Raw genomic sequence first — 20,192 nt, 5'->3', positions numbered from 1 at the left:
GCTGTTTGCATCTACTTTGACTGTGTGTCCTCACTGCTGCTTGGGTGAAGTGTTGGGAGCTATGTGGGCTGCAGCCCAGCCTGGTCTCTGTGGCATCCACTGCAGCCCAGTGCTGTTACAAAGGGAAGAAATAAATAATGCCTACTTTGAAGTGGCTGAACGTGTACAACTTTAGACTGTAGAGGCTTGTATAAATGCTGCTGACTCCACGTGCAATGTGCAGGAAGGTATCTTGCACTTGGTGATCTGAGTGTGGCTTGATTTTTAGATCGGTGTTTACTGATTACCTAGTAAACTCTTAAATTGGGAGGACTTGAAAGTTTCTTGTGTTTTAAACACTTCAGATGTGTTTTATGTTATGCATTGTACAATTGTTACTTCTGTCTTGAAAGCAAAGGAAATAATGACACCTTACATGTGATTGTTGGAGTTCATTATATGATAGGACTTGAAAGTAAGAGCTGGGGGATCTCAGTGTTGGCACACGAGGGGAACTGCAGCTCAGGTATCCTGGAGCTGACCTCTGCAAACACAGCTCTGGAAGAATCTGTTCCTGCCTCTGCAGCTGAAAAACAACGAACTAAAAAGCCCTCCTCACATCCCTTTCCCTTAATCTCTTGGCAGGGAGCAGAAAGGAAGATCAGGGATGAAGAACGGAAGCAAAGCAAAAGAAAAGGCAAGTGCACTGACCCCAGCTCTCAGTTGAATGCCTGTAAGTAGAAATTATTGCATGAGTATTTTAAATATTAGATCTCATTTTGGCTACAAGTGTTTTGTGCAGTAGTACTCTTAAGTCAATTTTTTTTTAATCCCCTATGGAGTTGTTTTTGTTTTTAGCTGTTTATGGATCATTAATTGCATTTAGCAAATTACTGAGTCATTTAGGACTTGATTTCTACATAATTTTTCCTGTCCAGGACAGGATCCTGATGCACATTTACCAGCAGTTGAAGTGACAAGGCGTGTGTGATGTTAGGGAGCTTGCTGCAGCCCTTGTAGATCCAGGTGTCTGAAAAAACTGGAGTTGTTTCCAGCTTGATCTTAAACTTAAGTTTTAACTTGTGTCAGAAGGTGCTTACAGCTGTGCAGCAAGATGGTGGCAGGCTTGGGTCTGCACCTCCCAGCCGTGTGCTCACTCTTCCAGAGCAAAGCCATCCTTATTCAGTATTGTCAGTGGAAATTGTTTCCCCATGTATGAGTGATGTGAAGATCTCAGCATTCTCAGTACACAAAGGCTGTGGAGCTGCCTCCTGCTGAGCATCTTTATCTGCTGCAGGTGAGGTTCATGTATTTTGACTGCAACAGATACCATGTTTTATGACTTGTTATTAGCTAACAGAGCTGCTTAGAGGAAAATACATCTCCCTGTGCTCCCTTTAATGGGGCAGGTGTGTACTCTCCCTTGCTTGTCAGTGCTGTGCTGTTAGCAGTCCAACAGGTTGGACAGGCGTGCACCTCACAGCTTGTTGGGCAGGATTTTCCTGACACAGCAGGTATGGGCTGCTGGAGCAGCTTCAGACAAAGATAATGCTCTGAGGGAACCCTACTGCTTGAGGACAAATAGGAAAGGGATGGGGTTTTTTTTTATTCCTTTTCCCCTAAGTACAAACCAACTTTAGCATGCTGCTAGCACTTCACAGGTGTTCTTGCCCCAGTGGCTTTCAAAAGATTGCTGTGTGCAACACTGCCAGAAGGTGAAAAATCAGTTTCGATGCTGATTTCCAAGGTCTTGTGATTGAACAGAGTCTGCCTTCTAGTGTGAATTTCCTAAGCTTGGACTTAGCTTGGAGAGACTTTTTTTTTTCCTGGAAAGTATAATCCATTGCTGTTTAGTTTTTTGTGTGGGGAGTTTTTAATTGCTCTAAGACATAAGCTGTTATACTCACCTCTGGGATTACAAATAGCATGTTCACCCAGACTCAACAGCAGAAATTTTGACTTTTGGTCAAAACAATTATTTTATGAGAATTGAGTGATCTTTAAAAAAAAAATCATTTTTACAAGGCAAAAAATGTTTATTTCTGACCTGGGGGACATGAGAGGTGAAGTGCTTTGCTTGCAGTTGTTTGACTCAAAAGTGCAAGTTTCCATGCAGTAATTAAGTGGAGATCTGTGGTTGTGACACGACCATATCAGATCATCAGTTTGAGGCACCCCCTGCCTCGCTGTCTCCCAAATGGGCTTTTGTGGGTGAACTCAGTGCCTTGTGTTGCTTCACTGATGTGTGATGAGAGTCCAAGTCGTCTGTGGGAGACGGTTCTGGTGCCAGTGGGGGATGACGTGGGGTCTGGCAGCCTGGGGGTGACCGGGGGGGGAGTGATGAGATGAAGAAAAATATAAATTGAGAAGCATGGAATAGAAATGCAACTCGTGAGCATATTTGTACATCTCTTTAGAGCAGTTGTGCTTTTTAGTACAGACTTTGGAGTGGTGCCCAGCGTGTGGGTGGCAGCCTGTTTCCTTCTTTCTCTTTCCACCCTTTTGGTGTGGGAAATCCAGCAGCCTGTTGTGGGGGACTGGTTGGGCAGAAGGGGAGGGGGGGGGCTTGAACCAGCTTTGGTTCTCTGTTCCAGCTGGTATGGAAGACCTAGGTTTTTCTGTTGGGGTTAGTGGTCAGACCACCCTGCAGCCCAGTTTAATACTCCAGTGGAGTCAGACAGTTCTCTTAAATGGCTTTTGCTCTCTGCTGTTCTGTTGGAGTCCAGGTCCTCGCCAAGGACAACCCAGGTTCAAACTCCTCCACTACAGAAGCTTCTCCCTTTGACCCTGACTACAGGGTGCTCTTGTTCAGCAGCCTGTGTGCCTTTTAAAAGATGTAGGAAAGCTGCAGCCTCATCGTTGCCTGCACCATCCTCACTGTCCTGTCCTCTGCCCAACCTTTGGTCTCTCTCCAGTTTCCGATGTCAAAGTGCCGATGCTTCCCTCACATAAGCGGACGGACATCACGATCTTCAAGCCCTTCATGGATCTGGACACTCAGCCAGTCCTTTTCATTCCTGATGTTCACTTTGCAAATCTGCAGCGTGGTGCTCATGTAAGTAAAGCCTGTGGGGGTGAGGAGTTTCTATGGGGTGTGTTTGCAAGAAGTCCAGGATGTTGTGTGTATGTGTAAATGTGAAATACCCAACTCTGCACTGATGCTGTGAGCAAACACAGACTGAGTCTCACATGAGCAAGAGACGTTGCTCCTAGATGTGTTGGCTGGATTTAATTTATTCAGAAAACATCTCCAGTTATTTTCTTGTGCGCTACTGTTGTTGAGAACCTGATTTTTCCAAAGCATTTCCAGCTGAGAGTTCACAGAAAGAAGTGCAGGCTGGTTTTCTCCTGTAAAGCCTGCTGGCTTTCTGCTGTGCTGCTGTAGATTTCAGGCTTCTGCAAGCCTGCTGCTGCGGAGTGAAAAGCCATTTTGTGAAGCTGGCAAGCATGTCAGCTCTGTGATCTGCTGCCAGAGCACCCTCCCTCAGCATTCCTGGAAAGTCCCAGCTGACAGGAAGCTGGAAGGGAGAAAATTAACGCAACTGAATTTCAAAATCTTCAGTCTTCCTGTGTTGAGACTTCTGGCCTGCTCTAACAGAATATCAGTGTTACTTTTTTAACACAGTTGCCTCAGTTCTGAACTGTCAATCAGAATAAACTTGTATCCATAGGGAACTTTTCTGTGCCTTATCCTGAAACAACTGTAGTTTTAAGTTCTGTTAGAAGACCGCATTAACCTAGACAGAGACCTAGGTAGCTCCTGTGCATTCCCATCCTTAGCATTTGAGATCCTTCAGTTTCTCTGTAGGAAAAGAGGTAAAGAAGGTACTTAGAGGATTCTGGAAGATTTGAGTCTAAATGTTGTTTGATAACAACTTGAAAGATAATCAGGAAATGAATTCCAGTTTGGGTAAAGCTTGCACAACCCTAAGCAAAAATATCACCTGTATATCAGAGTGAAGGCAAAGGGTTTTTTTTGTTTTTGGATTTTTTGCTTGGATCAAAGCATCTTACTTCTGGTAGTAAAGGTGTGTCTGGCACCCTTCTTGTCAGCCTCTTTCTTTCCCCTGTGGCTTGTAATGCCATGCTTATGAGTCAGTTGAGCAAGTGAGTCATATGCCTATCCCCCTGAGTTTCCTACTGTAGGTGTAGGGATTCTCTCTCCTAGAACAAGAACTTGTCACTGTTGGGCCTTTGCTTGTGTGGAATACAGCAGAATCATTGCTTAATGGCAATGAATCTTTAATGTAAATAAAACCATTGTAAAGTTGCTCCTAGCAGCTAACGCTTCAAGGGATGGGAAATGTCCTGCTGGCAGGACCATGTTCTGCCAGCTGACAGGTGTCTTCACGTGACTTTGTTTTGTGAAGTTCAGACCACTGTGTAGTTTCCTCAGAGGAAAGCATACCGTTTTAGATGAAAATGGCTGTGTGTTTTTCTGCATATTTCAAGAACATCTCTTCTTTTGTTTCAAAAGGTCCTTCCTGTTGCTTCTGAAGAGCTAGAAGGTGAAAGGTAAGAGCTGTGCTTTTTCAGACTCCTGAAGCTTTTCCCTTAGACAGGAGGTAAGTCCCTGTAATTCAACCATGGCTAACATTTTGCTCTTTCAATGACAGCTCCAACCTGAAGAGAGGAGGTTATATTGGCGAAGAGGACTTCATTGCTACTCCAAACAAAATGGCTAGAATAGAAGAACCAAAAAGAGGTATTACTCTCTCAAAGACTGCATTATCAGAGGGCTTGTCCATCAGGATAGAGCTGGCTCTGAGGTCATTTTATTTTGCAATATACTTTATCCTGACCTTCTAGTTTTGACTAGTAATGGAAAGTACATGTGTATCAGGTTGTAGTTCAGTTTCTTACTGAAATCTTAATCTTTTTGCCGTAGGAGAATTTTAGGGTTTTCTCCCAGCTCAGACACTACCTTCCTTCATTTGAACTTCCTTTAAGGAAAGGTGCAGAGGTGTTGAGCAATGTACCAGTGCTTTGAGGAGCAAGCTTACCAGAAAATGAATTACAGATTGCCAGAAACTCTTTGATGGGAGTTTGACATCTGAGTGCCAACAGTTGGCAACAAATTTATATCCACATCTTCCGTGGTGCTGGAAGGTGGGCTGTTCACCACTAGGAACCAAAATGACAGCGTAATTTATTTAAAACCTATTTTCTATTTTGAACTTTGTGGTATTGGACACTGCTTTGGTGTCACGGAAGAAAATGAGTTCCCTTTTGGAGGAGGCGTAGAGGATTGCCTGCCAGATGACAGCTGTGTATGGAAAGACCATGACAAAGCTTAAAGGATTAAAAGATGAAGATTAAACCTACGGGTTTAACCTTTGCCACCTCACAAGTTTGACCTGAATGGAGCTAGATGTTGGTAGTCTGTGTAATCTAATTCGGAATGATGGATTTTATGGAAGGAAGTGTAACCTCTCAGTTTCTCTTGACGTTGTATGCAATAAAATGAGGCCCATGGGATTATCTGTACTTTGACTTCTCTAACATCCTACCTGTGCTGTTACTGAGAGTGTTCATGCTCTCTTCATTTTTAATAAAATCTACAGTTCATGTTCAGAATCTCTCTCTAGCAGAGGAAATCAAGGTGTTGTGCTGTCCTTAGCTCACCTTGGTCAACTCAGACCAGTAATTGTGCTGTATTGCAGGCGTGTCAAAGGCGTGTAGCTAATGAACCATTGTAAACAATCCAGCTTGCAATACCTAGTCATTAGAAGATGGATTAAAGGCAGCAAAGCCGTTCAAGTCCAAGCTTTTTTGCTCTTCTGGCTTATTCCTCAGCCTTAATGCAGTTTTTAATGAGGCTGATGCTACATACAATGACTCTGCTAGCTTGAGAACGCTAGAGATACTTACCTAATTGTGTTTCTTATTCCTTGGTTCCCCTCCAAGCAGGAAGCAGAGCCTGCAGTGTGTGTCAGCTGAGGTGGGGTGGGTATTGGGGAAGGAAGGCAGATGAGATGGTGTTAGGAGGAGTGGGGGCCTTAGTCTGTGTTGCTCCATACTTAGCTGCTATCCCATATAGGTCTTTGCTGTGGATCAACTGTGCAGTTAATTCCTCTCTCTCATTTGCTTTTCAGTGTTGCTTTATGTCCGAAAAGAATCAGAGGAAGTCTTTGATGCACTTATGTTAAAGACACCATCTCTGAAAGGACTAATGGAAGCTGTAAGTAGTAAGGCTGCTTTGTAGTCCTTGCCTCCGGCTTGAGAAAAAACAGTTGTAGTTGCTGGTAGCCCAGCGACTGTGCCATGGACACAGGGCTGGAATGCTGATTGCAGTTTGTGTCCATGTATTCCTGCTGCTTCTGGGAAAAAAGCAGAGGGCCAATGCCCTTTCAGTAAAGGGGAATTTAATGTAAATACTGTTTTAGTTCATTTTTGAAGGGGCTTTTGGGAGCTTCCCTTTTACATATTCCACATTCCTGAGATCTGGTCCTAAGAAGGTGTTTTTCTTAAACCTTCCTGAAAATTTTTTGCTTAGGAGTCAAAGAGTCATAAACTGGCAGGTAGTGCTGGAAAGATAGATTCGTGGGCTCACTTGTTATCCAGATTCTGTTCTGGGCACGTGGCAGATGCCAGCAGTTTGTAGGTCTTTTTGTTGAGAAGAACTGGTCAGTGGACTCCCACTTGGAACGTCCTTCATGTCAGAGATAATAGCTGGATTAGAAGGCCAAGCGATTTCAAGAGTGTGTTCAGTGGCTTGGGTTTATTTCTGTCTGACAGCCTTGTTTGGGGGCCTTCCTTCCCCTCTGCAGCGTGCTAGAGAGGAGCTGTTTCTAAGCCCCAGCTTAGAACAGAGCAGTGTGCTTGAACAGTTTTATGCATCTGTGCACACAAGCATGAAATTATTCTCTGGTGCTTGACTTCCAAAATAGCCTTCCACTACTCCTGCTGCTATAATGCTGCAAAGCAAGTACGGAGCTTAACTCTGGGGAATGATGTAATGCTTGGCACGAGCACAGAATTGCCATTTCTAACTGTCATTCTGTGACTAATGCCTAGTGGAAGCTTGGAGGACAGAGGCCTTGGGGCTGTACAGGCAGGTATTGCCTTCTCTTTGGGACCAGAGATGACAGTGTAACACGAGACCCTTTCCTGCCAATGGGGCTTTGGAGTGTGATGTTCTTGGCCTGTTCTCCTCCACAAATCTGGGTGAGGAATAGCAGGCAGAAGAGGAACTTTACCAATGAGTAAATGGGAGCAGCTCAAGCTGTTGAGTGCTGGGGCACACAAGCTTTGTTAGCACACACAGGCTGGAGAGTGGCTGCCAGGTAGAGGGAGTGAAGGTTGTGGGGTCCTCCCTTACCTGGTGGCCCTGAAGTAAAACTGTACCTCTGTTGTTTCACTGGGAGTTCTCACAACAAGGAATCAAAAGCTCACAAATACAGCTGGGAGAACAGTCACATCATGAAAGAGCACATTGCTTTGGTGCTCACTGTTGATGCGATAGAGCAGTTTGCCAAAGTACATCAGACTTGGGTGTCTTTGTGGCTTGTATGATGAAGAGCCTTGCTCAGAGGCTGTGGAAACTCAGCTGGCTAAGGCAGAAATTTGTAATCATTTTGTCTTTAACACAGTTCTTGGCTTTGTTGCTCTTTTTTTCCTGTCAGCCACTGTGATGAGTAGCTTTTACCTGATCTCTCTGATACTGAATTTTAAAATGGCTTTCAATACAGTAAGAGACCAGGGAGCCCAGGGAGGGTGCAGTGTTGTTGTTCTCTCTGTGCAGGCTCTTTGTTGAGTCAGCAGGGAGCTGCTAGATCAAGAACCAGTGCCGAGGTTTAGATCATAATTGAGTGTTTTGCACTGAAGTAAGTGGAAGGCAGTCCTAGCAGTCTCTTTGCTTTACAGATGTTTTCTTTCTTTCTTTTATCTCTAGATATCTGACAAGTATGATGTTCCTTTTGATAAAATAGGAAAAATCTTCAAAAAATGTAAAAAAGGGTGAGTATGTATCCCTGGAGCAACTCTGAGAACATGAACTCCTTTCTTTCAAACCTGTAGGCAAATCTGCTTTAACTTGCTCTGTGCACTGCATGTATGCAAATGTCATTTGTGGTGTGTGTGTGTGTGTTCTGGCCCTGAAGTAATTGTTTCAGTGCAGCTCACAGAGCAGTAAAGGGTCCCGTAGAACTAAACAGTTTGAGTTCTCTGTAAGTGCAAGTCATATGACTGCTATTTGAATTAGACTCCATCATGCCAGAGAAGAGTTCAGTTTGTTTAAAGGCTCCAAGTGACAAAAAACCTACTTGAACCCGTGCTAAACTGAACGGTTAACTGTGCTCACTGTCTATTTTTGGCTACAGTTACAAAATCTGGCTGTTTTTCTGTGTGCTACATTGAAGAGACCTCTACTTGCGAAATACCTGTTCCCCACAAAGGCCACAGTCCTTTTATTTTGCAACATACGAATAGTTGAGCTCATGCACATGCTTTATTTTTCCATCTTTTAGTAGCTGTCTTGGTCCTTCTCCAAAGTCAGTTCAGTTTCTTAGCCTCCACGCTCAGGGATTTGAATGCACCCTTGCTGCCTTCGGCACTGAGAACTCTAATATTTCCCCAACTGATCTCATTTCTCCAGAATTCTGGTCAACATGGACGACAACATTGTGAAACACTATTCCAATGAAGATACCTTCCAGCTGCAGATTGAAGAAGTTGGAGGATCTTACAAGCTGACTCTCACTGAGATCTAAGACCATGGATCCCCTGTGGATTTGAAGCGCAGTGATCATTTTCGCATATTGTTGTGTGTTGGGTGAAACACTAATCGCCTTCTCCAGGAGCAAGCCAGGTGTTGACTTGTTCTGGGGGATCAGAGCGGTGTTTTTGCTTGATACCTTTGTGTCTCTTCTTTCTAGAGAACGTTGTAATGCTCATGGCCTTACTTGCACTTGAAACCAGTGAGCAAAGAACAGCAGTTAAATAGAGCCTGTATAAAAGATTAGTAGATAAGGGAGGGGAAACCCTTGGAAGGTGGCCTTTCACAGCAGTGATGTCTTATCTGTTCAGATCCCACGGTTGAGCCTGTTACCAGCTAATAGCGTTTTACTGGACTGTTTTCTGTTAGGGAGAGCTGCAAAACTACTGAGTGAAACTAGTCAAAATTGTGTGCAGGTTGGAGAGAAGTCATTATAATGTTTACTCTTTATCAGGGCAGGTCATTGAAATCACTTGTGTCATTTGGGGGGGGGGAAGTAATACTGCCTTGCTTATGAAGAACTCGCCTTAGTAACTGTGTGAACTCTCATCAGATGAAGCTATATTGTATATAAGTGCAATATATTTTTGAAGGTTTGTAAATGTGTACATACAAGTGATATATAATATATATAAAATATGGTGTTCGTGTATATACCATGAATATATGCAAAGAAGCCCATCTAAAAGGATGCCATATACAGAGAAAACAGATATTTAACGTAGCTATTTAAAAAAGGACAAAGCCTTAACATGCACCAAAGGTGAGCACACGTTGGTACGTTCGTAGAACGCACAGAGACCTTGTTCAGCATGCAGCCTGGAGGGAAGGGTAGCAGCTCTCCTCAGCCCCTCTGCCTCCTGTCCTGGCTCTGAACAGCAGTGCCCTGCCAGACCTCTGCCAAGCCCTGTGGCAGCAGCTCTGTCTGGGCAAATCTGTGAGTTGGAACCAGTTCACAAGGCTGTAGGTTGCCAGCAGCTGGAGGTGCTCGGCAAGGTGCTGGGTGCTGCAGGTCAGAAAGCTCCAAAAACGGCTGCTGCAGTACACTCTGCAGTGCCTTTGTGTTTAGGAAGGAAGGGTGCCCTCTGGTTGGCAGACTGTGGGGTGGGATGCGAGCAGGTACGAAGCGCTGGGGCCTGTGCTGCACAGTGCTGCTGTCAGTGGTCTTTAATGGGAGGGTTGTGTTGTTCTGAAGCAGCACAAAGCTGGGGAGGGCTGTGCTGCCCTGGGTAGGCTGGAGAAGCAGGCTGGCAGAGCAGGACGTGATTCTACTGAATGGTTTGTGTGTCTGCTGAGCGATCAGTGAGTGGTACCCAGTGTTGCTCAGCTGTGTCATGCTGCTGTTTGGAAAAGGGATGCAGTTGCCACACTGAGTTTTACTAACAGAAGCACAGGCTGCAGGAAGCCCGAGCTCTGCCTTGTGTTCCTCTTGGCCCTGAGGGAGCTGCAGTCCCATTGTGGTGCCCTGCTCTGGCCCAGCCTGCCCACTGCTGTGCTCCCAGGAGCTCAGGGCTGAGCACGCACGGTCTCCAGATGTGTGGCAGCATGCTCCCAGTCCTTGGGGTTGGGCTTAGGCTGCAGAAATTCAGGTTGCACGTGGAGAAGGTTGCCCAGGGAGGCCGTGGCCTTGGGCATCAGAGCTCTCCAGAGCCAGGCTGGGTACCGTACCCTAGTGGCTGCGGGTACAGTTAATCCCGCCCTGGTATCGGGATGAGGTTCCTACCTGAAAGCCCTCCCACCATATTTTGTTGTTGTTGTTATTTTAGGACTTAGGTATTTTGGGACTTATGCTCGGGCCGACCCCGAGCTGGCTCACAGAGCATCCCGTTCCCCCTCCTTCCCTCTGTCAGCACCGCGTGCCCTCCTGCTCACACCTGCAAACAGCCCCACCTGGGCCTGGGCTTCCCTCCCAGAGCTGGGGGGGAACATCACTGTGGCACGGGAGTTTTTTAAACCTGATACATAGAATACCTATATCTATTTACACGTTTTTATTGCAAGTGGAAGTTCTAGTAGAGAAACTCCATCTGGGGTCAGGGGAAAGTAGTTTAGGGTGTCTGTAGGGGTAGGGTTGGCACAACCGTTATTTCTTTTTTACTGTGTAATGAAGTACGTGAACTAAATCTGCCGATTGTTCTCTCTAAGGGCTCTGGGACACGGGTCTTCTCACTTTGTAGCAGCAGCCTCGCGTACGTGGAACAGAACTGATTTTGTTTTTGGTTTTGCCTGCTGTTGGTTTTTTTTTTTAATTGAAAACATATTTTAAACCGAGCTATTAAATTTTATATGTTCATTTCTAACTGCGCTGTGCTTTTACTGATCTCTCCGGGACAGCGGCAGCGCCCGAGGGAGCCGGGGCGGGAGGGGGGGGGGGGGCTGCAGTATAAGCATTGGGGCGACGCAGTGAGACGCGGGGTTTGGATTTGGGGTGGAGCCGGGGCCGCCTGAGGGTGCCGCGGCGGGGGCTGAGCCGCGGAGCCCCGGTTTGCATGGACGGGCCCCGGTGGGGCGTGACGCAGCATGGGTGGGGCTGCTCTGTACCCGGAGTGCCGTGGCCGCCCCGTCTCGAGGTCGGGCGGATGCGCGCCCGGCATCCGGAGCCGCGCCCTCCGCCCCCCCCTCCATTCGCTGCCCACGTGCAGCGCGGCACGCACGCGGGAGGAGGGGAGTTCCGGCCCGGCCCCGCCCCCACCACACCCCCGGGCATTCCCAGCCGCCGCCCCGCCCCCGCCCGACCTTTCCCCCAGTTTCCAGCTCCTCTCCCCGCCCCCTGGCGCGCCGCCTTCCCGCCCGCCGCCGCCGAGGGAGGGGGTCCGGCAGCGCCCCCGCACGCCGCGATCACGCCGCCCGTCGCCTCCCATTGGCCGCGCGCGGTTCGCGCCGGACGCCGATTGGCGGAGCCGCCTCCGCTCCGTCTGGCGCGCGGGGCTCTCGGCGGCTCCCGGCGCGCGGGACGCTCGGTGCCTGCCCCGCGGGCGGGGAAGGGGCGGGGGCGGGGCCGGCTGCCGCCTTCCCGCTCACAGCGACGCGCCATGCACGGCTCGGGGTCGCCCTGCCCGGGGATGGGAGATGCGGTGAGAGACGCGGGGACCGCTGCCCTAAGGGGGGGCGGCCGGGGCCGGTAGTTAGCTGCGGGGCTCCGTGTGCCGGCCGCCGCCGTGCCCGCTCCGGGCGGGGTGACGCGGGGGACACGCGGTCCGGCGCTGAGGACCTGCTCCCCCGCGTCACCCCCCCCCCGGGGCCCTGCGGAGCCGGGGTTTTGGGGTGCCGGGGATTAGTGCTGCCGAGCAGCCATCTTTTGGGGCCGGGAGGCAGCCCGGCTCAGCGAGGTTGGGAGGCCTTTCCTTCATTCTGCCCGTGTGCGGATAAGGAATGCGTTTCTTCGGAGCGGTGCGCTCCGGGGAAGGAGCAGCGGAGGGCTGAGCTCCGCGCGCACCTCTCCGTGCCTCCTCTGCAGCTGGGGCCGTTTGTTTGTTTGTTGAGAAGAATAACCGGGAGGGGAGATGGAGCTGGTGTGGGAGGGCGAGAGCGGAGCTGACGGGTCGTGCTGCAGGCATGGGATCTGTTTCACATGACCTTCACGGTGAGCAGACAGCGTGGGGGTGGTGTCAGCTTTGTGTTCTGACCTGCGCTAATAGGCAGTAATCCGCTCGCATCCAGGTTGACATTGTGGATATCTATGAGTCCATCCGGGAGCGGCAGCGCCACGACAGCGAGCGCTCCACCTGCAGCGCCTTGGAGCAGAATGACATCGAAGCCGTTGAGGCTCTTGTTTGTATGAGCTCCTGGGGGCAAAGATTGCAGAAAGGTGACATATTAAAGATAAGGCCGCTCACGCCCTTCTCGGATCCTGGCGATTTCACAATGCACGCTGAGGCCACTTCGGAATTACCAAAGGATTATTTATCTACGCTGGTAAGGAAAGCATGAGTGCAGAAGAAGAGTGCACGGCACCTGGATGTTACGTCCATAGAGTAGTGGTGGTGTGGCTCGTGCTGGGCGTGTGCGTGTGGATCAGCAAGGTGGGGCTTTCTGCTATTTCTGGGATGGTAAATGCAGGAGTTTGGTCTCCTGTTAATACAAAACCTCCCGCTGCCAGGAACGGCACAGAGGAAGGCTGTTCCAGTGGTTGGATGTCTGAGAGAATCACAGAGGGACTGAGGTGGGCAGGGCTCTCTGGGTGCATGGGGCCCAGCCCTGCTCCAGCAGGGACACCCAGAGCAGGGCTCACTGCATCTAGGGGCTGCTGGAGAGCTCCAAGGAGGAGACCCCACAGCTCTGGGCTGCCTGTGCTCCATCCCCTGCACTGCACAGAAGTGCTGCCTGGTTCTTGGAGCATTTGGAGTACAAAAGGCAGAGTGAGCCTCAGTGATTCAGCGCTGACTTATCTGGAAGGGCTTTAGGAAGGAGGCTTTTGACGACATTTGGCTTCACACCGATGGCTAGCGTGGGTTACCATTATGAAACAGCAGATTTAATTAGTTTTTATGCTGTGTGTCTCTACATGTAGTTTGTTATTTTTTCAGAGCATTGCCCTACTTTGGCTGATTAATGTCAGTTGAATCACAATTTTTCCTCTTTGTTTCCATTTATGTTGTAATAAAAGTAGATTAAAAAAAAAGACTGTCATTTGTGTGTTAGAAGGCTGAGCCCTCTCAGCCAGCTGGCTTTTAGCGTGTGGTTACGTCACAGAAAGAGAAGAAGAAAGAAAAAGGCTGAGATGATACAGCAACTGGCTGGGGGGCCGCTTCCCTTATACTCCTGCCACTTGGTTTTGGAGCTCTGGAGCTGCCCAGCAGACAGGCACGGGTTGGGATTTCAGTGTTAAGGGGGGAAGGAGAGGTGGCAGCAGCAGGAGAGCACAGAAGTGGGTGGGTGGAGGGGGAAGAGCAGTTCCATTTGTGTTTGTCTTGGGAATAGCCACCAGCTGCTGGAGGAATCATTGTTTAAAGATCTTAAATTATTAAGTTATCGTTCGTTATTCGATTAAAGATAAAAATATCTAAGTCTTACTGGCATATTGAAGTTTCTGAGGTTCTGAGGAGTGGGTGCAATTTTAGTTTTGCAGTAAAGACCGTGGAGAATTTGTGCAGTGGATTTGCAGCGCTGTGTAACGGTGCTTTCTTTCTGCAGTGCATGACCCCTCCGCACAGCCCCGACTTTGTAGAGATGTCGTCCGCCGTGCTGCTCCCCTCACAAGTCACTTACTCCAAGCCCAGGACCGTCATGGCAAACACAGCTGCCTGCTTGGTCACATCCAGCACCAGCACGAGTCCCGCAGCCAAGCCGTCCGTTCTGAGCGTGGAGAGGCAGCGTGGCCAAAGCACGGCCCTCGTGGAGGCGTCTGCCCCTCAGCCGTGCCGGGCCATGGCCACGAGCGTCATACGGCACACAGGTGACAGCTCTGCTTACCACCACGGTCCTGCTGCGCAAGAGAAAGCGGAGGCGGCTGCAGGCCGTGGCACTTCTGGAGGGCGGTGCGGAGCAGAGGACCCAAGACATTGCAGCCTGCCACAGGACGTGTGTGCTGCTGGTGATTTAATTGACAAAACCTCTCCTGTACATCAGCCCTACGTGGGTGATGATGTCACAAGTGGCAAGGGACAGCTTCCGGTCCGACCTGTTTCACCACAGACCCACTTGCCAAAGAGTTGTGAGGAGGACTTGCAAAAAAGGGTGACCCCAGCAACACCGGTCCCTGTGTCAAGCCCCCAGGTTCTCTGTCAGATGATCCCCATCAATGGACAAAGCGGTGTGATTAATGCCTACGTCAAGCCATCGGCTCCAGCCGTCTCAGCTCCGATGAAACCTATCTTACCACAGACGGCCCCGCTTTCTCAGCCCGTGCTCGTGGGGTCTTCTGTGCCCCAGGGGACCGTCATGTTGGTTCTTCCACAGACTGCTGTCGCGCCGACGCCACAGTGCCCGCAAACAGTAATGACTGTTGGCAGCACCAAGCTGCTGCCCCTTGCTCCTGCCCCCGTGTTCATCGCTTCCGGTCAGAGCTGCACCCCGCAGATGGACTTCTCAAGACGGAGGAATTACGTTTGCAACTTCCCTGGCTGCAAGAAAACCTATTTCAAGAGTTCCCACCTCAAAGCCCACCTTCGTACCCACACTGGTGTGTAACATGGGATGAGCTGTGGTTGGGCTGCTGAAGCGTGGGTGGGAAAGGGAAGGGGCAGGTGATGGTGGATCTTGTGCTCCTCTTGGAGAGGAGAAGAACGCTCGTTCTCCGTGGGCGAGCAAAACAAAACAGACTTTGTTCTGAGACCTCAGCCGACCCCGTGGCGTCGGTTGAGTTTCACATGCTTTAGTTGGAGCAAAGCTTTGCCCTCTGCGTGCGTGTGTTTAGATTTGAGTGAAATTCTGCCAGCTGGACTGGATTGCAGTGAGTTGTGCTTTATTTTGAGCACGGAGGGGTCTGGTGTAAGCAGTCCCCAGCACAGGTAGCTGCTCTTAATTTGTACGAGAATGGAAGAGGAGAAATGCCAATACTTCCTGTTTGGAATTCCTAGAGTGGTGCCTGAGCTGAACGGGTGTGTGTTAAGATTCTGGGCTACGGTGTTAGGAAGCAGAGCTGCTGCAGGAGTGTAATTGGTTTTATGTTAAGTAATTGTAAGTTAATTACAATTAATGTAAGATGATTTGTTCTGCAACACCTGGTTAGTGCACAGGCAGTGTCAACGTGCAACGTGTTCTACTTATTCTTTTTCTAACTGTGAGATCCTGTTAAGTCAAAACTAAATCTTGAGTTCTTGCACAGGACTATTTCTGATGCTGAGGAACGAGCTCAGCAGGTGACTGATAAAAAAGAGCTCATTTACATGTTTATTTTTTTCCCTTTGCTTACTTCCCCCACTCTCTGTGGTTCCGTGGCAGGATGTGTACTAGTTTGCAAGCTTGTCTGCACAATTCCTACGGGAACAGAGCTTAAGCCGTCTCTGAAGCTGATAATCCTTGTAAACCAGAGCTCACAGGCAGAATAATGGTTCTGCTTCTGGTTTGTGGTGGCAAACCCTCTCACTTGGCACGTACTGCTGCTGACCCACAAGGGAAGCCATGTCCCCTGTGGTGTGAAGATGAGCACCCGTGGCTGAGGAAGCTGTCCCATCTGTAGCTGTCCTGCGCAGCACTGTGGGCAGAGCAGCAGCAGCTTGCTTTTCCTGCTTCATCCCTCTCGCTGAGCAGCTAGGTGGGCATCGTGCACACCGAGCTTCACTTGCCATCTGCAGTAAGAACACAGCTGCTGTGGTGTGTCTTTTCTGCTGGAGTTTCAGAGTTACCATAAATCCTGGTCGCAGGGTGGATGTTTATCTTGAGGTCTATGGGGGCTGCAGGCAGTAGGTCACGTTGTTTAGGACGGTTGTGATGTTAAGCAGTCACGGAGCATGAGAAGTGCTGTTGAAAGCCTTCCTGGCTGCTCTCCTTCCTTGGCATCCAGAACTCCTGTAGGAGTCTGGATCTCCAGGCTCGTGGGCTGTTAGACTGCAGCTCCCTGCGGTGCTGCATTGGTGTGTGGGTCACTTCAGTGGCACAGGGGGTGTGAATTCCAGGTTTTCTTTTTGCCCACAGCGTTTGCTTATGATGGTCATAGAGCTGTGGCCACATAGGAGGGATTGGCTCAGGGATTTGCTTTGGGTTAAGTCTGTAGTTAAGGCTGTTTTTGGAAAATTTAAAGAAAAAATGGACTCTGTTGAAAGAATGTGAAAAGAGACGTGAGGAAAATGAGGAGAAAAGAGACCTGACTTTCCTCTGCAAGTCAAATTCAGCTTGTGCTCAAGCTGACAGCAGCTGCATGCATGAGCAGTGCTGGGAAACCCGTCAGATTTTGCGCAGCAGGGCATAACACAGCTCTTTGATGAAACAAAGCCGAGTGAACGTTACCTTCCTTTTATGTTCTGCAGGAGAAAAGCCCTTCAGCTGCAACTGGGAGGGCTGTGACAAGAAGTTTGCCCGCTCAGATGAACTGTCACGCCACCGCAGGACTCACACGGGAGAGAAGAAGTTTGCCTGCCCGGTGTGTGAGCGCCGCTTCATGCGCAGCGATCACTTGACAAAGCACACCCGCCGCCACATGGCCACCAAGAAGGTCCCCAGCTGGCAGGCAGAGGTGGGCAAACTGAACAGAATCGCCACAGCGGAGAAGCCGAAAAGCAGCGGTGCTCTGAGCATGCTCATCCCCGTGCCATCATCTGTCTGTCAGGGCTAGTGGGAGAAAGCACGTGCTCTGAAACTTGCTGTATAAACGGTGCTGAGCTCTGCTGGCTGCAACAGAACTGACAGCACGCCCCTCTTCACCCCCCCCCGTGTGTGTGTGTGTACATACTTGGGTTCCCTTCATTTTAGGCCCTCTGTTAATAATGCTAGCTGAGGAATCTGTCCTGTTCCCTCACCCCTTCCCTGTGTGTTTCAGTACTTGGGCGGATGCAATCACCAGCACTTCAGGAAAGCAGAACTCTTTTTGGAATGATTTTGGCAATAGGTTTCAACGAGTCACGTGATGCTTGCTGTTAACGTTCCGACAAAACAGGGTGATTTTTAATTTTTTATACTAGCGTTTTCTATACCAAATATATTTTGTATTTATTCGTTTGGATCCTTGTATGCAGGCTTACTGACCTGCGTTAGTAGGGCTGTGCAGGATGAAACCCAGGGCTTTGGACAGTGCTTTCCCATAAGCCTGAACAAATGCATTCAGAGCACTGTGTGAGCGTATAGCCAACAAAACCATCCTGGGAGGACTCGAGAAGTTGAAATCCTCAGCACTCCACAGATGGGCACTCTGTGAGCGGAGCTGATGTGGCTTTCCATAAAGCCTGGTGCTGGCTGCGGGAGCACAAACCCTGGTTAGAAGCTTTGACACTAAAAAACGATGCTTTCTTTCAGTCCTCCTGAATTGGTGCCCTGAAAAGGGGCAGAGGAGGCCGGCAGCCTGAGGGCGGAGGAGCGGCTGCGGCTCCGTTGGCATTTCTTTTAATTATTTTTTATTTTGGAACACAGGAGAAATAGGAAACTAAGTTTACACATTGTGGATGCTTGTGCACCTTATAGAAAATCGTTCCAGGCTTTCAGCGACCTGTATCGAAGCACTAGGGGAAATAGTAGGCGTGTCTGAAGAAACTGCCACCGTTGTCAACGCGGTGATGCTCTCCTCGTGGCCTTATCTCCGCAGCCCTTTGTATCAGATGGCCCTTTTCTATTAAATGAGCTTTTCTCCCTGTTGGCTGCGTTTTCTTTCATCAGTGGAGGCCGTTTTCAGTCAGAAGTTGTTGTTTTTACGCTCAGTTCTGTAGTTACAATGGCAACAAGTTTTCAGCCTGCACCGGGGTGTTGTGCTGGGCGTACTGAAGGGCTGCACCTCATCTTTAAAGCACCCACACCCTGCCTGTGTGCCACACCATCATCCCACGGGCAGCATACGTGCTGGGGAGCGTGTGCACACACGGCTTGGTGCTTCCCCCTTGCACTGCCTGCACAGCGCCTGTGTACAAAGGCAGACTTTGCTCTTTATTGCTCAGAAGTTCCTTGGGTCAAGAAGTTTGATTTCCAGTTGTCACCATAGCACATTTGTACGCTGGGAGAAGGTTGTCCTGTCTCAGTCTGCCAGCCCTTTTAGACCTCAGTGGTGAGTCCCACAGCTCCTGGGGGGTGTGGAAGCCCACTCGTGGCCTCGCAGTGCCTGCATCCTGCGAGTGTTCCCCAGCAGCTGGGCCGTGGTGTGGCTGCTGGCTGTGTTTGCTCTGCCCCTTCCTGCCGGGGCACTGCTCTCACCCACAGCCTGAACGACGCCCTTCAGTCTCTTTGAGTCTGTATTTGAAAGAAGTGGAATTATGGTTTCCTGTCGTTTAGCTTCTACTAAAGAAAGTATGTAATATTACATACGTGGCTATGTAACTGTTCTTCTGGCACAGCCTCCAGAAGCAACATGATTGGTGCAAATAAAGAAGAGAGGAGAATTGCACTGCAGTGTGGCTGTGTTAGCTCTGCTTCTTCCTGCTCTGGCATGCTCGTGCTCTGCAGCTGGGTGTGACCTGCAGGTCTCAGCTGGGAAGGATGTGGCCGGGAGGATGAAAGCACACTCACTCACTCCTTGTTTACACTTCCAAGCATCTCTGCCGTTCCTTTCCCTCTGGTTGGTTCCCAGCTTGCAGCAGTGTTTATTTCTAGCAGAGTTGCGTTTCTAAGTGGCAGGCTTTGGTTTCCACTGCATCAGTGCTGTGGGAATGGAGTGGGCACATGAGGGAAGTGGAACTGGAGGAAAGGAGGGGGTGTACTGAGGCCAACTTTGTCACAGCTGCTCACGGCAAGGTGACCCGCCCCCAGAGCGAGCTGGGAGCAAGACCAGGCTTTGCCCAGCAAGGAGTGTGCCAACCTTGCATCCTTCCCCAAGAAGGGGAAGATCTGCTGCGGGGTCAGTGCTTTGGCACAGAAGCACCAACTTCAGCCGCTGTGCTCTTCAGATCCCCGTCAGGCCTTCCTTTGTCTCAGGGCAGGACAGCTGGCTGCTCACACTCCTGCATTCAGCACAGCCTTAGGCTGCAGCTCTGGTTCCCGTTCCAGCTGTGGAGGAGGTGACACATGGCGGCTCCTCGTCACCAGGCTCCCAGTGCAGGACAGTGTGACGTGTGGGACCGCTGGGTGCACCTCCACCGCTGCGGGAGTTCCATCTGTGAGCCCATATGGCTGCCGCCTTCCAGCCACGGCCTGCGAGGCAGCTCGAGGCAGGCGGGTTGCAGGCACGAAAAGGCAAACTCACACATGCAGGAACAGCAAATCGTGACTCAGAAAATGGCAGCACACAGGCTGAGGAGGCTGCAAGACGGCGGAGGAGGATGCTACGACGCCTCACAGCCATCGTGGCGTGCTCCGTGGGATCGCTCCTCTGCAGGGCGTGTTGGCACTGAGGCACTTTCTTTCATGATCGGTTTCTTCCTCTGGCAAACGCAGCCTCCCTCGGTTTCTGCCTCAGTCCTGGAGCGTGGGAGAAGGAAATTGGGTAATGCTCACTTCCTGATGTGTGCAGATGGCCATGAGCACATCTCATGCACGCAGACAGCCCAGCAGGCCAGAGCATGCCCCTTCCTGGAAAAGCTTTTTTTCTAGATGAGAATACTTCCGATTTTATTTTCTTCCTTGTGGTCTCTCTCGAGTTCACAGCAGCTCTTTGTTTCAGAGCAGGGAGCCTGAGAGACCGTCACAGCTTGTGGCTGCAGCTTTCGACCCCACGTTTCCATCTCCCACCCTCCCCGGAGCAGGGCCTGTCCCAGCTCCCGGCTGTCCCCTCCCTCTGCAGCTCCTCCTCTCGTGGTGGCACTGAGGTTTGCAGTGAATGAAACCTGCTGCCCCCTAACCCTGGGAGCAGAAGCACCCTGTCCTTGGCTGTCCTACGAGCTTCTTTCATGGGGGAACAGGGGTTTGCTGAGTTGCAAGAGAAATTTCCTGCAGCCTAATAGGAATGCAGTCTGTACAGAAACATTTCCATTTGTCTCCTTAA

The 20,192-nt window shown here is 49.9% G+C and overlaps 3 protein-coding genes across 4 annotated transcripts in view; 2 read left to right on the top strand and 1 right to left on the bottom strand.

The window, feature by feature from the left end:
• The window catches only part of GRHL1 (grainyhead like transcription factor 1), a 34,737-nt gene extending 25,934 nt beyond the window's left edge, over positions 1-8,803 (top strand). For both annotated transcript variants that reach the window (XM_065730725.1, XM_065730724.1), the window contains exons 10-16: positions 625-712; positions 2,895-3,034; positions 4,457-4,494; positions 4,596-4,684; positions 6,075-6,160; positions 7,874-7,938; positions 8,576-8,803. In XM_065730725.1, coding sequence (XP_065586797.1) covers positions 625-712; positions 2,895-3,034; positions 4,457-4,494; positions 4,596-4,684; positions 6,075-6,160; positions 7,874-7,938; positions 8,576-8,690 — 621 coding nt within the window. In that variant the 3' untranslated portion in view covers positions 8,691-8,803. The remainder of the gene's footprint in view (positions 1-624; positions 713-2,894; positions 3,035-4,456; positions 4,495-4,595; positions 4,685-6,074; positions 6,161-7,873; positions 7,939-8,575) is intronic.
• NOL10 (nucleolar protein 10) overlaps positions 1-20,192 on the bottom strand; it is a 450,419-nt gene that overhangs the window by 23,544 nt on the left and 406,683 nt on the right. The gene's annotated exons all lie outside the window — the stretch shown is intronic.
• Positions 11,706-16,994, top strand: KLF11 (KLF transcription factor 11). Its single transcript, XM_065730706.1, has 4 exons — positions 11,706-11,769; positions 12,356-12,610; positions 13,829-14,816; positions 16,603-16,994. The coding sequence occupies exons 1-4, from the start codon at positions 11,728-11,730 to the stop codon at positions 16,905-16,907; spliced, it is 1,590 nt and encodes a 529-aa protein (XP_065586778.1). The 5' UTR covers positions 11,706-11,727; the 3' UTR covers positions 16,908-16,994.

The sequence above is a fragment of the Cyrtonyx montezumae genome, unplaced genomic scaffold (assembly GCF_038088225.1).
Source record: "Cyrtonyx montezumae isolate F1298 unplaced genomic scaffold, pur_monq_1.0 scaffold_13, whole genome shotgun sequence".
In the NCBI taxonomy this organism is placed as follows: Eukaryota; Metazoa; Chordata; class Aves; order Galliformes; family Odontophoridae; genus Cyrtonyx; species Cyrtonyx montezumae.
Note: the sequence above shows the minus strand (reverse complement) of the source record. Positions and strands in the feature narration are given on the sequence as shown.

Excerpts from the sequence above, each read along its gene's own strand:
- KLF11 (XM_065730706.1), top strand. The coding sequence starts at position 11,728 with ATGCACGGCTCGGGGTCGCCCTGCCCGGGGATGGGAGATGCG. Across the intron at positions 12,611-13,828 it reads AGGATTATTTATCTACGCTG|TGCATGACCCCTCCGCACAG; the intron begins GTAAGGAAAGCA and ends TTCTTTCTGCAG. Across the intron at positions 14,817-16,602 it reads CCACCTTCGTACCCACACTG|GAGAAAAGCCCTTCAGCTGC; the intron begins GTGTGTAACATG and ends TATGTTCTGCAG.